Below are 14,167 nucleotides of genomic sequence, written 5' to 3'. Positions count from 1 at the left end.
CCTGTGCTGGTTTTGGTAAATTTTATAGTGGGGCCTTATTCTTTAAGTGGTATTCATTAAATTAATTTATGTATTCAGTCCTAAAGGAGTTAAAAGTATATAATATTGTCACTATATGCAGAAACAGTTTATTGACATAAAGTAACCTCACTACCAGGAAGTGACTGAAGAGCTATGCTCATAAGAAAATTCAGCCTAAGTTGGCTAAAATTTTTGCATCAGTCTTTTTAACAGAAAAAGACTTTTCATACATAGACAGAAACTTTAGTTTGTATTCATTATGTAGGAGGAAAAATAGAGCTTGTCCATATTTCTTAAAAAAGCTAAATCCATTCAGTTATGGATGGTGCTTTAGCATGTGGCCTGAAATGCTTGTATAAAACTTGCAGGTATAAATCTTTCTGCAGGATTTTAGCATATTCTTTTTACCTGTTTCAGTGCATGGTATTGTTGAGAGTCAAAACCTTGGTGCTCTTTTTCAAGGACTTCTATATGGAAAATCTCACAACTGTAGCAATATAAAAATAGCTGGAGCTTGAGACTTCCAATTTTTCTCATGTTACACAAATGCTTAATGGGATATTTACACACAATAAAGTTCCTGGATTTTCAGCATTTTTTTCATAAGGAATAATTTATCTTTATAACATATTTGGCAGAACTCTGCATATAAGTACCAGCAGTGCTTCACTGATTAATTGTATTTATTGTTGTTTTTCAAATTATTATACATCTTTTAGAAGTATGAGAACATTTGTACTAATTACATTAAATCTCTCTCGTGGCAACATATGGCAAGGAACACTGTCAACAGGGTTGACAGTGTCATGAAATTCTAAATCAAAGTGAAAGAATGAGTAATTCTGAAAAGAAAGATAGTGGGAAATATAATTATGACTGAACTAGAAAACAACTTGCTTATAGTGCAGGTAAGTGCTTTGACAGGACCTGATCCCATGCTCCCTATGGAATGCAAAGAGGCTTACAACTATTTTGCAGCTTGCCCCTTACTCTATTCTTAGTTATCTTCTAAAACTCAACTTTAGCAGTTATACATTTTCCAGATGCCATGTGATTAAATATGCAGTGTGTAGTGTCTTGTGTTTGAACAATACTGTTTGCATCAGAAAAATGGGAATAAAAACTGGGAAATATTTCTAATGGCATCTTCACACAAAGAAGATGAGAGAGAAAATTTGATGAAAGCCTAGTTTTCAAAGGGATGCCTGAAGCATGTAGCCAGAGGCGAGTTAACATTAGTTACAGTCCTTTGCAAGGCCTGTTTACATGTTTCCTGTGTAGTCAAAGGGCTGTATGCATGTGCTGTAAAAATTACAAATGCCTTCATGGTTCCTTTCAGCCTTTTATCTTGCCAACATGTGAATACTAGTTGACATTATGCTCAGAGATGTTTTAAGATCCCCAGCCTTTTTTTTAATTGCAGTCAATACATGGAATTCATTTGGGTTGAAACTTCCCCTTTCTGGAGGCTTGCAGTCCTGCCTGTAGTGGGCTTGTAACTGAGGGAGGGAAGGATATAAAGCAGAAGAGCATAGCTGGAGGGCTTCTATACTTTGTGCTCATACAGAGCATGTCTAGGTGGAGTATTTGGCTGACCAAGAGGTTATGCAAGGCTGACAGAGCCCATATTTGTTAAGGTGATGGTGCTAGGTCTCCCAAGTTGTTCTTTGTGGCATTCACGTGGGCAGGAATAGCATGGATACAGGATCAGTTCTAATTTTTATCTCTGCCACATGGGGAAATACCACCAATACAATTTTAGCCCGCAGGGATAGATTTTTTATTTGCATGGCAGTAAGTATCTTTTCCTTCTGAATTTAAAAGGTTATTTAAAAGCCGAAATATTAAAAGAGCTGTGGCAATGGATTTTCTCCAGTCTGGAAATAAGTCCTTTCAAAAGCAGAACTGACTGCCTTAAGTAAAAAAAGGGATAGGCTAAGATTCTACAGTGCTATGACAGAAGAGGAGCTACTTAAAGTGTATTCTGAAGTTCTTTATTCCTAAGCTTCTAACACCATGCTAGAATTTCTATATCCTTATTCCTGATGCAGCTGAGGTGTAATCAGAAGTGATTTAGCACTTTAATTGGGAATATTTGTGTGTGTAGTATATGCAGATATGAACAGACATTAAATATGTAACATTACTTAGCAGGTGTACCTTAAGGTGGTTTGATTTAACAGTTGGAGATGCATTATATATTGTACTGCTCAAAGTGTTATGGAGATTGGATATGTCACCTGTCTATTCCAGAAACATTGCATGATATGCCCAGATATACATTCTTGCTACCTTTCATTTGTGTCACCAGTTCAGGTCTCAGTTTCATCTTGATTTTTCATACATTAATATTTGACTTTTCTTTCCTTCCATTTCATCTTTTCCACCACTGCCTAATCCTTCCACCATCATGGCAGAAGAAGCTATCACTCCTACACTTATTACCTGTAAGTAACTTCTTTGTCATCAGAGACACACTATCTGCCATGTTGTTCCATGCCTGAGTAGTGAATGCTAATACTGAAAATTCCTTTATAAAAACATACTTTGTAAAAGTTTCACTAAGATGAAAACAACATGGTCCATAATGTAATGAAATACTTAGCTTTTTAAGAGTTTCTTATGTCTCATACTGTGCATTAGAGTCCTTTGAATAACATTATGTAAAGAATTTAATTGAGTAGTAGTGGGTGTAAATATCACTGCTATGTCAATGAGAAATTTTCATGCCTAAATAACTATTTTTAGAATTTATTTAGTAGTTTCTTTCTCATTTGTACTGTTGAAATTACAGCATTTGTTAGACATGTGCAAGCATTTCCATTTCTTGCTGTGTACATATTACTACTTTTTTATGAATAATTGATCATGCATAAACATCATAAGTTACCATTTCTGAAGAGAATTTCAAAGGGGAGAGCACTAAAAAATGAGGGCAGGATGAAGCATAACTTTCAATAACTAATTTTTTTTTGTTTTGATACAGTCCTTAGTAATACCATTATGTGCTTCTTTATTTACCCAAAGCCTTGCTTCATTCCCTGTTGTCAGCAGGTGATGAATGAGAAAGGTTCTTCTGTGAATTTAGAAAATCCCTTTCTGAGGCCATTCACTTTTTCTTGCTTTCCAGGTACAAGGAGTACATAATAGATTAGCAAAATACTAGGGGTCTTGCTTAGTTGCAAGATGAAATGTGTTTAATCTTGTGTAATCGTGTTGGCCAGCAGCAAAAATCAGCTGTCCAGCAGTTATCTTTTTTATTAAACCTCAGATTTAAAAGCCACAGGAACCTGTGAGATATTTTTATAGTTACAGAAGTTGGGGTGTTACTTGCATTAGATAAATTTTAGTAGCAGTTTTTAAATACATATAGTGGTAGCATACTCTTGAAAGGAACACATTTCAGTAATGTTTTTAATTGAAATGCAATATAAAGTGTATCATCTTCCCTCTAGTTGCTCTTCAAACTTTTTAAATACATATTTTTTCAGTTCATATTTTGAAAAAGCATCAAACATTCATTTATAGAATTTGTGGAAAAAATATTAAATGTTTTCTGTCTTGAACATTTGGTCTTCAAGAAACCAAACAGAACCATTCTTCAAATTAATTAAAGCAACTAAAATTTAAACCTCATAACTGAAATTCCCTAAGACTTCACAATATATGGGAACTGCTCATGTGGTTAGTAATTCAGATTTCATAGTACCTTATGTGACACTATGTATAGTGCAATTTTTTAAAACTGGTGTTTAAAGCATTGTATTAATGTGAAGGTCTGAAAAAATTAGCTCTTCCACAGATACAGTATTCCAAAATTTGTTTTCGTTCCTGAGATGAAAAGACATATTTTCCATTAAATATACCTTAAAAAAAAATTCAGTTTGGGACCATTTAAATGTAGTTCTTCAAAATGTCAAAAGAATATAATACAGTAAGCCATGTAGCATGGTCTTGCGTTAATAAGTAAATATATTTAAATTCATATTTTAATATGATTCATGTCTCAAGGCTAAATCATAACCAAAATTGAAACAAATGGAACATTAAATGAAACACAGTTTCATTATTTAGATAAATTGGATTATTTTTTTTCTGCCTTTTTGCACAGACAAAGGAAAATGCTTGAATTGAAATGGTTTCTTTAGGTTTTACAAACAGGTTTTGTCCCTAGTTTTGCAGTCACAGAGACTGTTAATACTGGATGGAACAGGGCATTGAGGGATTATCTGAAGTACTCTCCTAGTGACTTCAATAAAAGATCTTTTTGTTAGTGTGATACAAATTCAGTAACTTTTTAGGTTGGGTTGATTAACTCTTCCAAAAGAAATTGTGGGATTTTGACCTCGTAGTGTTTTGTTCTCCATCTGGCAGAAGAAGGGAAGCAAGAGCCCTGAAAAGTGCAGTCAAGATTGGCTGTCAGTAGAAGGAAATATTTTGGACCAAATTCCCCACCTGTTTACGCATCACACAATTTGACTGAAATTGGTGGAAATCTTAGATGAATGCAGGATTCATTACAGTTTTATTTTTAGCTGAGGAAGTTAGTATGGATTATAAAATGTTCTATATTTTGAGAAACATAATTTCAAGTACTCTGCCATTGCTAATTTACCACTTCTATACTGAGTATCATATTCAAATTTACTGATTAGTCATTGTAAATGCAAGCTGTAACATCCAAGCGAGCATCTATGCACTGAAATAGTTACTATTGTCTTGTGTGCTGCTTTCCTTGTGTGCTGTGGGCTCCTTTTCCCTAGCAGACTGCAATCTCTGCCACTTCTAGATCCATCCTAAATTAAAATTTAAAAAGAAAAAATTGGCAGATGCCTAGAGCTGCTGATGAATCATCAGAGGTGGACCTACAGCTGTGCATATTTGGCAGAGAATTATTTCTATTTTATCTTGTGTTTACTAGTTAGCCAGTCAATAGATATTACAGAAAAAAGAGTTGAGTAGTGCTATTGAGAATTCTTTTTAATGGGCCTAAGTACCTCTGCCAGTCTTTCCTCCCACTCTTGCATTCCTCACATCTGGTGCATTTTTTACCTTTCGCCTCAATCAGCCAGCAGATTTTTTTTTTTTTTTTTTCTGCACATAGTTAGTCCTCTATGACTTCTTTTGTTCTTAAGATTAGAGCAAATTTCATAGTGCTCATTAACTCTGCAGCAGGTCTTCTGGCTTGGCAGTTGATTCTAGCTGGGAAAAAAGAAGAATGGAGATGGTGTCATTTGTTACACTGGCAATGAGTGATGTTCTCAGCATGGCAGGTGGCACTGGCACAACTGCCTGCTCCTGACACGTTTTCTGATGGGCAAAACCCCTGTGCCATGGGCTGAAGAAGGAAAAGTGCATTAGTATTTTGTTATGTAATTATGGTTAGGCAAGCCCGCTGCTGAGGTGACAACAAGTGCCACTGTGCTGACCATTGGCTCTATGTATTTGAGATTTTAATTTTTATAAAGATTCTGCCTTTGGAGCTCATTAATCATTTGTCAAGTGATAATAACTAGATTTCATGAAAATTAAAGCATAAGAAAAACAAACTGAGTGCTTGAACCATTGGAATTTACTCCAGACACTGTTGCCTGATTGTTTGGCCAGTTCAATTTAACCCATATTCTTGGGCAGATAGTTACAGAATGTAGCTTTTTTAGGTTCCTTTCTATAAACGATTTCATTATATTGCTATGAGTAGGATGTACAAAAATTAAAATGCAAAGTTGTGAAGGCAGCTTTTGATGCTGTTCCTCAGTTTGAGCTTGATGTAAAAATGATATGTTATGATTATGGTTGAAATTAAGTACTTATGCAACAACAGTGCTGCACAGCAGTTAGGTGTATAATGTTATTATATTTTTGTGCCTTTTCACTTGTCATTTCAGCTTGTGAAAGGTGAAGTAGGGAAATAGGAGACAATTACTACCCGATATTCTTATACAATGCTAATCATGTTAAGATCTTAATAGTGTGGAATATGCCATTGTGTGTCCCAGCACTAATAATCTAGTCAGGTGCCCTGGAACAGAAGTGCATCACAGGTGCATCGTCTGTATGGAAATCTCAATCCCAAAGCCGAGTACTACATTAAAATATTAACATAATAGACTGTATAGGACTAGAGGCTCTATTGCCTGGTACTTGGTGCATGACACAGGGGACAAAATTCCTCCTGCAAGAAAGCTAATTCCACAAACATTGAAGTTTTTAATATAAATATGTATGAAAACATATCCTACTTTTCACGAGAATTTGATAGGTTGGGGCCCAGTTTTGAGTATGCTTTTCTTGTGTATCTAGCCTGAGCTCCGGAGCCTGGCAGTCTGTTCTCAGTTTAGTTCTCCTGCTTCACTAGCAGATATTCAGTGTTGGCTTCTGTATCTCTGTATGGAGACTTAATTTCTAGCTCGTTTGCTGGGTCCCACTGCCATTGACCTAGTACTTAGAGCAGAAAGCACAAGGTTAGATTTGCAAAATGATCCTAATGATTAAAGTAATAATGTTTCCAAAAAATCAGTAGTGTCAAAACTCTTAACGGTGATTACTGGATAATTCCAGAGAATATGCTGTCTTCACGTTTTAAATTTCTGTATTAATTCAAAAATAGTGAAAGAGGTTAGAAACAATCCTGTTTTCTCACTGTAGCTGCTCCAGGAACCAGAAACAAGATCATGTTTGCATCTTGTAGGTGGAGGAGAGATTGAACAGAAAAACACAAATGTGTTTGAAGTGTTTGATCTGTTAGACTACATCTGTGATCTCTTCTGCATCTTTAAATATAGGCTTGTATCATAGAATCCTGTAACCAAAAATAACTGTGGATTTCTGTAATTGTCTTGTAAGCTAGATTTAAATTATATGGGGATGTCCCAGGAGTTTTGTTGCATGTTGCAAAGTCTCCAATGCTGACATACTGAAATCCTTGGATAATATTTAGTGTCCAAAATAAGGCAAGGAGGGTGTTCTACTAAGTCACCATTACTAAAAAATACATTTTCGTGCTATGTGCTGTATGCTTTGTGTACAGACATGCTATATCTAGTTTTTATGCACAGATAGCAAGCAGGGTCAGAATTGGGATTTTATTTTTCATTAAAATTCATGACATAATTTTTTTAAATCTATCTAAAGTCATTATTTCTTACACTGATTCTATGTATCTTCTGATTCTTTTTCTGATCTGATTGTATTGCTTTATAGCCAAGGCTTATATTCCCATTTCAATGTAGAAAAAATTGTAAATAACTCTTAACACACTGTAAGTAATCTTTTTTTAAATTTTATTATCTATTTCTGAAGTGTGTGAGGGAGCAGCTGGTGTTTTCAGGGGCATGTCTCCGTTTCCTCTTTCTTGTAACCTCTGTCATTAATATTGTTGCTCTTACTGTTTGTTTTCTTATCTCATTGCTGTTTCCAGTAAATTGTTCTTATCTCAACCTTTACCTTTTGTGCCTCCAATTCTGCTCTCCTGCCCACCACCCGGGGGGAGAGAGGGAGCTGGGAATGAAGAAGTGTCTCTTTGATTTGGAGTGGTTTCAGTGGGAACACTAAATTGGAGAATGCCATTCCTAAACCACGACACAAATTATTGTTTGTGCTCCATTAGTGTCAAGCAATAAATTTGCAGATGAGCTGAGGTTTGGAGATTTTTCTGTCCTTAGAGGGGACATTACTTATTTGGTGAAGGTGCCAGACATTTAGTGAGGGAAACAATATAACTGTAGCAAAAAATAAATACTTATGCAGCCTGGAGACATCTTTGCTCTTTCCATGCTATTAAAAGCTTTGTGTTGTTTTCTAAACTAATATATGGGGTTTGAATTGAATACTGAGATTGCATTTAGAAATTGTGGAATCCATATACCTCCTGTAGGACAAGCCTGGAAGCCTGTCTTTCTTATATATGACACTGAAACACAATCCATGTACTTGGGAGAGGAAGAGTTGACAGCTGTGTGTATGTAAGAAGTTACCATTGTATTTGACTGGTGGTGTTGCCATCCCATGTGACTCTTGCTGAGGTACTGTTACCAGGGCAGTCTGTCTTCTCTATAAAACTGTATATTGAATAAATTTCTAATTAGCCTGTTGACAATGGGTTTTAGATTTCTTAAAAATTTGATTCCCAAATCAGTCATGCTTGCTGTCAACAGCAGTCATTCTAGGCACTGAAATTTTGCCATTACCAACCATTATTGTTGAATTATACTTTCAAAGACAGTGTAAGGTGAATCATTTTCATTCACCTTGTTTCAAACTGTTCCCTCAGGAAAAAAAGGTGTTGTTTATGTGGCTTTTATTGTGAAATTGTGTTTCTGTATACACATATAGCTCAAACATGAATTTAAATACTTCTATTTTAAATACACAAATAGGAAGATTTATTTTACTCCCTTGTAAAATAAATACTAATACTAAAATACATATTTTAGTATTAGTATTTATTTTACAAGGGAGTAATGGTGTTGGAATCTTAGTTTCTCTAAAAGCCAAACCTGCCATTATACTTTATGTGATTGTAAATGTGTTAACAGAAAGTAGAGAATTTATGCTGTATTTTAAGACCAAAATTCACTTCATAATTTATGTTGGCCTGTATGTTTTCTAAAAGATTGAAGTGTTAGTTTTCAAAATGGCATTATAAAGTATTGAACTGATTGACAGAATATGTCTGCAAAAGATGGGACTGCAGGGAATAAGGTGAAGGATGCATTGTATTTCTCCTGGTCTCAAGGAGGACAAGCAGAAGAAAAATGCTTAAAGAAAAATGGGTAGAGGAAATCATACAGTGAATCTAACCTTTACAATTTGTATGTCCAGTAAGCCCCAGGCTTAGTCACTTCTGTGGTGCAGATAAGAACAGCTGTAACAAGATGTTGATGTCTGTTGAGTGATGCCAGCACAGGGCACTGAGGTGGTGTACTCATTAGTACTGTGATAGCTTCTACTGAGTGATATTTTTTTTGGTTGAGCTTATTATCTGAAATATGTTCTCTATGGCTGAATCCCCTGGGAGATGCTTCACCTGAAATATATTTATTGAGCCTGTCTGCAGGGGTTATGGCCGGGTTAATGATGATCCACCTCAAGGCAGTATCTATCACTCTTGAGTGTTAATTTCACAAGGAAAATGTTCTAGTCTTGGTTTCTTTTCCTACTTCTCCTTTACATTTCCTTTCTTACCTAAAGCACAACTTGAGCTCCCTTGAACAGTAGACTGACAGGTCCCTAAAGGGAGGAACAGTGTGTGTTTGCTTTCATTGATGTCTAGATCACCAAAATCATTATTCATTTCCAAACTTTCTTTCTGTAATTTTTCTTGGTCATTGATTTCCTGCACTAATTACCTATTTCTGGCATGAGAGGATAAGGAACCATATCTTAGGTGCTTTCTTCTGCTGCTCCTGATGACTCTTCTGTTTCCCCTTGAGAGTCTATGCAAGGATTCTGTCTGACCAGGGTCCTTCCTAATTTCAGGGCAATATTGCCCTTGAAAAGTGTAGCTGGGAAGGTTGCATCAGCTTTGAAACTGAACATCACAAAAGCTAATCTAGCAAGGAACCAGAGGAAATGACTCTGCTGTGTGCTTGCATATCTAGCAAAGCGTGCCTGGCATTTCTTCAGCCCGACACCCTGTTGCAAAAGAAAATACCTTTTATGAGACTTACCATAATACGCTAGAATCATGACTCTATTTCATTAACAAATGTGCAAGAAAGGATTTGTTATTACTGCTGCTATTATTATTAGACTGTAACATTTAGTGTATGCTACAGAGAGAAATCTCTAGGACTGTCAAGAAAGTCTTGCTAATTCTATCAGTTCCTGTGCCAACCAGACACAGTGATCCAAATAAAAAGAAGCAGTAGTTCTAGCAGAGCTGTGTGTTGTAGGGCTTGTGTTGTGAAATTTCTGCTCCTGTGAGTACTGAGCTGGTGAACATAAAGATGCACTTTTATTTTTCTTTTTAGTGGCAGAAGCTCAGGGCTGTTTAAACTGAGATCTCTTGGTGAGATACTGAACCAAATGTCTGGGGGTGTCTTGATTATTATACTCAGTTCACCTGCAGAGGGAGGCAGCTTCTCTCCTTCATTCCCATTCCCTGATTCCTCAGATCATGAAAACAGAAGTTGGAGCTACCAGGGATATGTGTCTTGTCTGAAGGAAAGGCAAAGGAAAACATTTGCCAGCCTGTGCATTTCACAGTTGAACAGGAATGAGAGAATCAGCTGTTTCAGAGCAATTATGCTACTCTGCACCTCCTGTTTCAAAGGGACAGTGTTCTTTCCTCCTGTGTTGACATCAGTAGCCCAAAATAAAATCTTCAGGTATGGATTTCATCAACACGTTTTTATTGAGTATAGTAATGCAATTTACAATATTTGCTGCAGCTACATAGTCTTTGCTTACATTTTAGGTATAAAGGCTTGTATTTTGCCATTTCCTATTTGGAAATTGTCAGTGGAAAGGTCACTTCATATCAACTAAGTTCATGGCTTACAGGATATTTTCAAAAGCAGGTGAAATACTGAATGCTTTGTATTTACTGACTTTTTCAGGTCAGATTGTCATGTTTATGATACATGGTAGCTTACAGCTCTGTTCCTTGGCTCTAATATCCACATGCTACTGGCAGAAGGACTTTCCTTTCTGCTTACCGACATGGGGAGGAGCCATGTCTGCACTTTAATATGATTAAGATTATATAAGAAAATTTTAACTAACAAAAGAAGAGAAACCTATAAGAGTGTTAGTAAACCAAAAGGATTACCTACTCTGTGCTCTAAAAAAACAAATTAGAGAACAGAGTTCATTGGTTGCATATTGAGTCCTAATACATGCTTCCAGCAAGAACAGAGAGGTTTTTTTTGTTTTAAAGGTAAATGCAGTTTCAACTTTTGGTGGAATCCAAAGCACCATAAACCTATTCTGAGGCAGTAGTACTGAATATTCATGGAAGTGTCTTGTCCAGACCTCTGTCCAAAAAGTATTATACCTAACTTACTCCTTAAATCTTACCACTGTTGTTTTCCTTCCAACTTCTTTTTCAACACTGGTGTGCCCAGCTCCTAAGCCCGCCTCCTTGTTCTCCTCGCCATTTACTTTTTCATCTGTTTCTCTTCTTACTCTGCTTCTCCTTTCACTTACTACTCCTATTCTTTATGCCCTTCTCCTTTACCCCTGCCCAGGTACTATAATGTCTGTCATGCCCTGAAAAATATTTCTTTAGGATTGCCTTATTTTCATTCTCTGTGGTCTACGTTTTCTCTGGGGATTTTTGCATTGGGGATTGTTTCTTCAGTTTCCTGGGAAAACCATACACTGGTTTTATTTGTTTATTTTTTTCTTATCTAAAAACTGATTTAGGCTTTTTAAATATTCACCTCCAGGTTGAAACATAGAATGCAATATTTTATATTCAGAATTTTTTTAAATTATCTCAAGCAATTGAAAATTGTGGCAGCTGCAATATAACACTAATTTTAGAAATGTATATAAATACCACATATTTGCTTATGTTAGAACAAGGTAATGCTTACTGTAACAAGCACAGCTTTTCATTTTATGCTCCCTTGTTCTTCTTTGAATCTTAACCTTCACTCGTTTCTTTAATTTAGGAGAAAAAGCCATTAAACATAGATACTTCCTGAAAGTGTGTGCTGCATGAAAGCTTTAATTAAATCTACAAGTAAAGCTTTAAAAGAACAAGAATCAAATTAATTGCAACAAGGACCATGCATTTATTTCTGTGACAGGCCCTTGCACATTAGAGAAAAGGCAATCTGTGTACCCTTATCTGAACTAGCAAACTCAATATCACTTTTCATTAGCATGGTAGGTCATTGCCATGCGTCTTCAGTGTGACACTGTTTACATGTTAATGACCTCACAAATAGAGTCTGTTCCAAATGGTTTGCGGTAGCACAAAGTTGTAAATCCATGAAGTGGAATAAACTGTCCTCTGCTTTCTGCATCATTGCTTCTTGTGAGTTCCCCTCTAGACTGAGCTTCATAATTAGGCAACAGTATAATTAAGGCAAATTCAGCAAATGCAAATAGGGCAAAAGGATTTATGGCTGATTATAGTTCTTGCAGCATACCTGAAATAAATTAATTTCTAAGCATCGCTGTTAGTTGACTTTTTAGTAACATGGAGTCTAGAAGTAGAAAGTATTGTTCACAGAAAACACTCAGAGCTTGAGTTAACGTGAGTCCAGGATGATTTATTCAGTTTTATATGCTGACATACAAATGAAAAACACACTGAAAGGTTCAGTAAAGCATACTGTTTTAGTTGTTTGGGGTGTGATTGCTTTGTATTAGATGAGATTTTTAAGATTACAAATATGTATTTTCCCCCACTGTATAATGTAATGAAACCAGCATGCTCCCTAAAATCATATCCTTAAAGAAAATATAATACATTATATCTGGTAATTTGACCAGACAGTGGAAAGCTTCACTGCATTTAAATCCTGGAATGATAAAGCCAACATCAAATAAGTAAAACAAACTCAGCATAGCCACTTAAATTTGATTGCCTAAAATAGCTAAAACAAGACCCGTTCTGATAGCCTGCTGTGTGAATTCCTTTAAGTGCTGAATACCCTCAGTTCCCATTGACTTCAGCACTGTGCAGAATCTGGTCCTGTATTTGGATGTATTTGGATGTCTCAGCCCTGCCAGAAGACAAAGCCTGTTTATCACGGTCATGTGCAGCCTGTACCTGCCTGGTGTTGCAAAGCTCTGTGGTTCTGCTGCAGCAGCCTTGGGAGGTGCTTTGCAGACAGAGAGTGATGGCTTCTGCTTTGGTCGCTCGCCTAATCTGCAAAGCAAGTTTAATTATATGCTGTCCAACCCTCTCTGCTACATATTTTTCCACTTGCTGGTTCTGAGTGAAATACATACTTTCTCTGTGCAGAGGTTACCAGTGAGGGTACAGTGCCCCTGGAAGCATTTATGGCTAATCTTGCCCTCGGCTTGCGTGAGGTAGCTAAGTGCTAATTGAAGGTTAAAGAATAGGGATCCATCTTCTCTGTGCCTGGTGATTAGAGGGTTGTGTTCTGCATGGAATCAGGTGCAAAATTCAGCTGGACAGAATTGCTAGGGTGTTGCAAAACCTAACTCTGTGAGACTAAAATTCAAGAAACTCCAGATTGTCTCGCAGCGTGACAAAGGACCAATAAATCACTGTCTTGTGTTTGGTAATAAATTAGCTGGTTTACTGTGTTTCATATAAATATGTGATGCTGCAAGGCATACATGGGTAGAATGTAGATTTTATTTCATAAGGGGCATTTCTTTTGTCCTACATACTGACTTCTGAAAATTTTGCATGGTCCAGTTGTACATTTTTTCTATTAAATGCAAAGAGAGATACAGTTCTGGTAAGGCAATAAAGTCACCATGAGTATTACTGCTGTTACTATATCTAATAGCTGATTAAAGCAAGTTTTGATGATTTCTAAATATTGCCATAACTGCTGGCATTCAATATAAGAGAAATTAACTGAGGAGTGAGGGAGCTGTGGTGGCAGATAAAAAACTTGGCTGTTCAGTGAAAGTCTGTCTTTGCCCTGCAATTTTCCCCCAATTTCCAGAGGTTTTGTAATTTTAGTACTTCTGCAGAGCTTTTCAGACCAGTATTTAGTCTATAGCTTTGCAATTGTTTGATATTATCCTTTCAGAAATCCTGTTGTTCGCTTCTTTCCAGAAGGCTTCTTCCTGAAAAAAAAATGTAATAGCAATTGATTTTAAAAAAAGCTTCCAAATAGGTTATGGAAGGAGCATGGGAATCAAGAAGTCTGGTTTCTGCTACCAGTGCTGATGAAAGTTCTTTGGGTGCCATATTCTCCACATTAATTACATTTTGATTGCTATTACCTGCTGCAAAGCAGTGGTATCAGAGCTGTCAGAGGTCTGATAGTCAGAGAGGCAAAGTGCTTCATGCTTCCTTTACCATCATTTGGCTTTGAGAAGATTTGATCTTTATGTTTCTATGCAGGGAGCCAGCACTTCTAGAATATATGTTGCTGGAATAGTAGTACCTGAAAATCAGTGATGGAGACATCACCAGCTAAGTCAGGGTTACCAGCACACACTTGCAGAAACACATGTTCTCTTAGGATTGGCCCTTGCAAAA

At 36.4% G+C, this 14,167-nt stretch overlaps 1 protein-coding gene across 10 annotated transcripts in view; it reads left to right on the top strand.

The window, feature by feature from the left end:
• Positions 1-14,167, top strand: part of PTPRM (protein tyrosine phosphatase receptor type M) — a 442,681-nt gene that overhangs the window by 294,658 nt on the left and 133,856 nt on the right. For 5 of the 10 annotated variants that reach the window (XM_077184309.1, XM_077184292.1, XM_077184271.1 and 2 more), the window contains one exon: positions 2,439-2,468. The exons of the other annotated variants lie outside the window; for them this stretch is intronic. In XM_077184309.1, coding sequence (XP_077040424.1) covers positions 2,439-2,468 — 30 coding nt within the window. The remainder of the gene's footprint in view (positions 1-2,438; positions 2,469-14,167) is intronic. 10 annotated transcript variants of the gene reach the window in all.

Source organism: Agelaius phoeniceus, chromosome 1 (assembly GCF_051311805.1).
Source record: "Agelaius phoeniceus isolate bAgePho1 chromosome 1, bAgePho1.hap1, whole genome shotgun sequence".
In the NCBI taxonomy this organism is placed as follows: domain Eukaryota; kingdom Metazoa; phylum Chordata; class Aves; order Passeriformes; family Icteridae; genus Agelaius; species Agelaius phoeniceus.
This window is presented reverse-complemented; position numbering and strand designations above follow the sequence as displayed.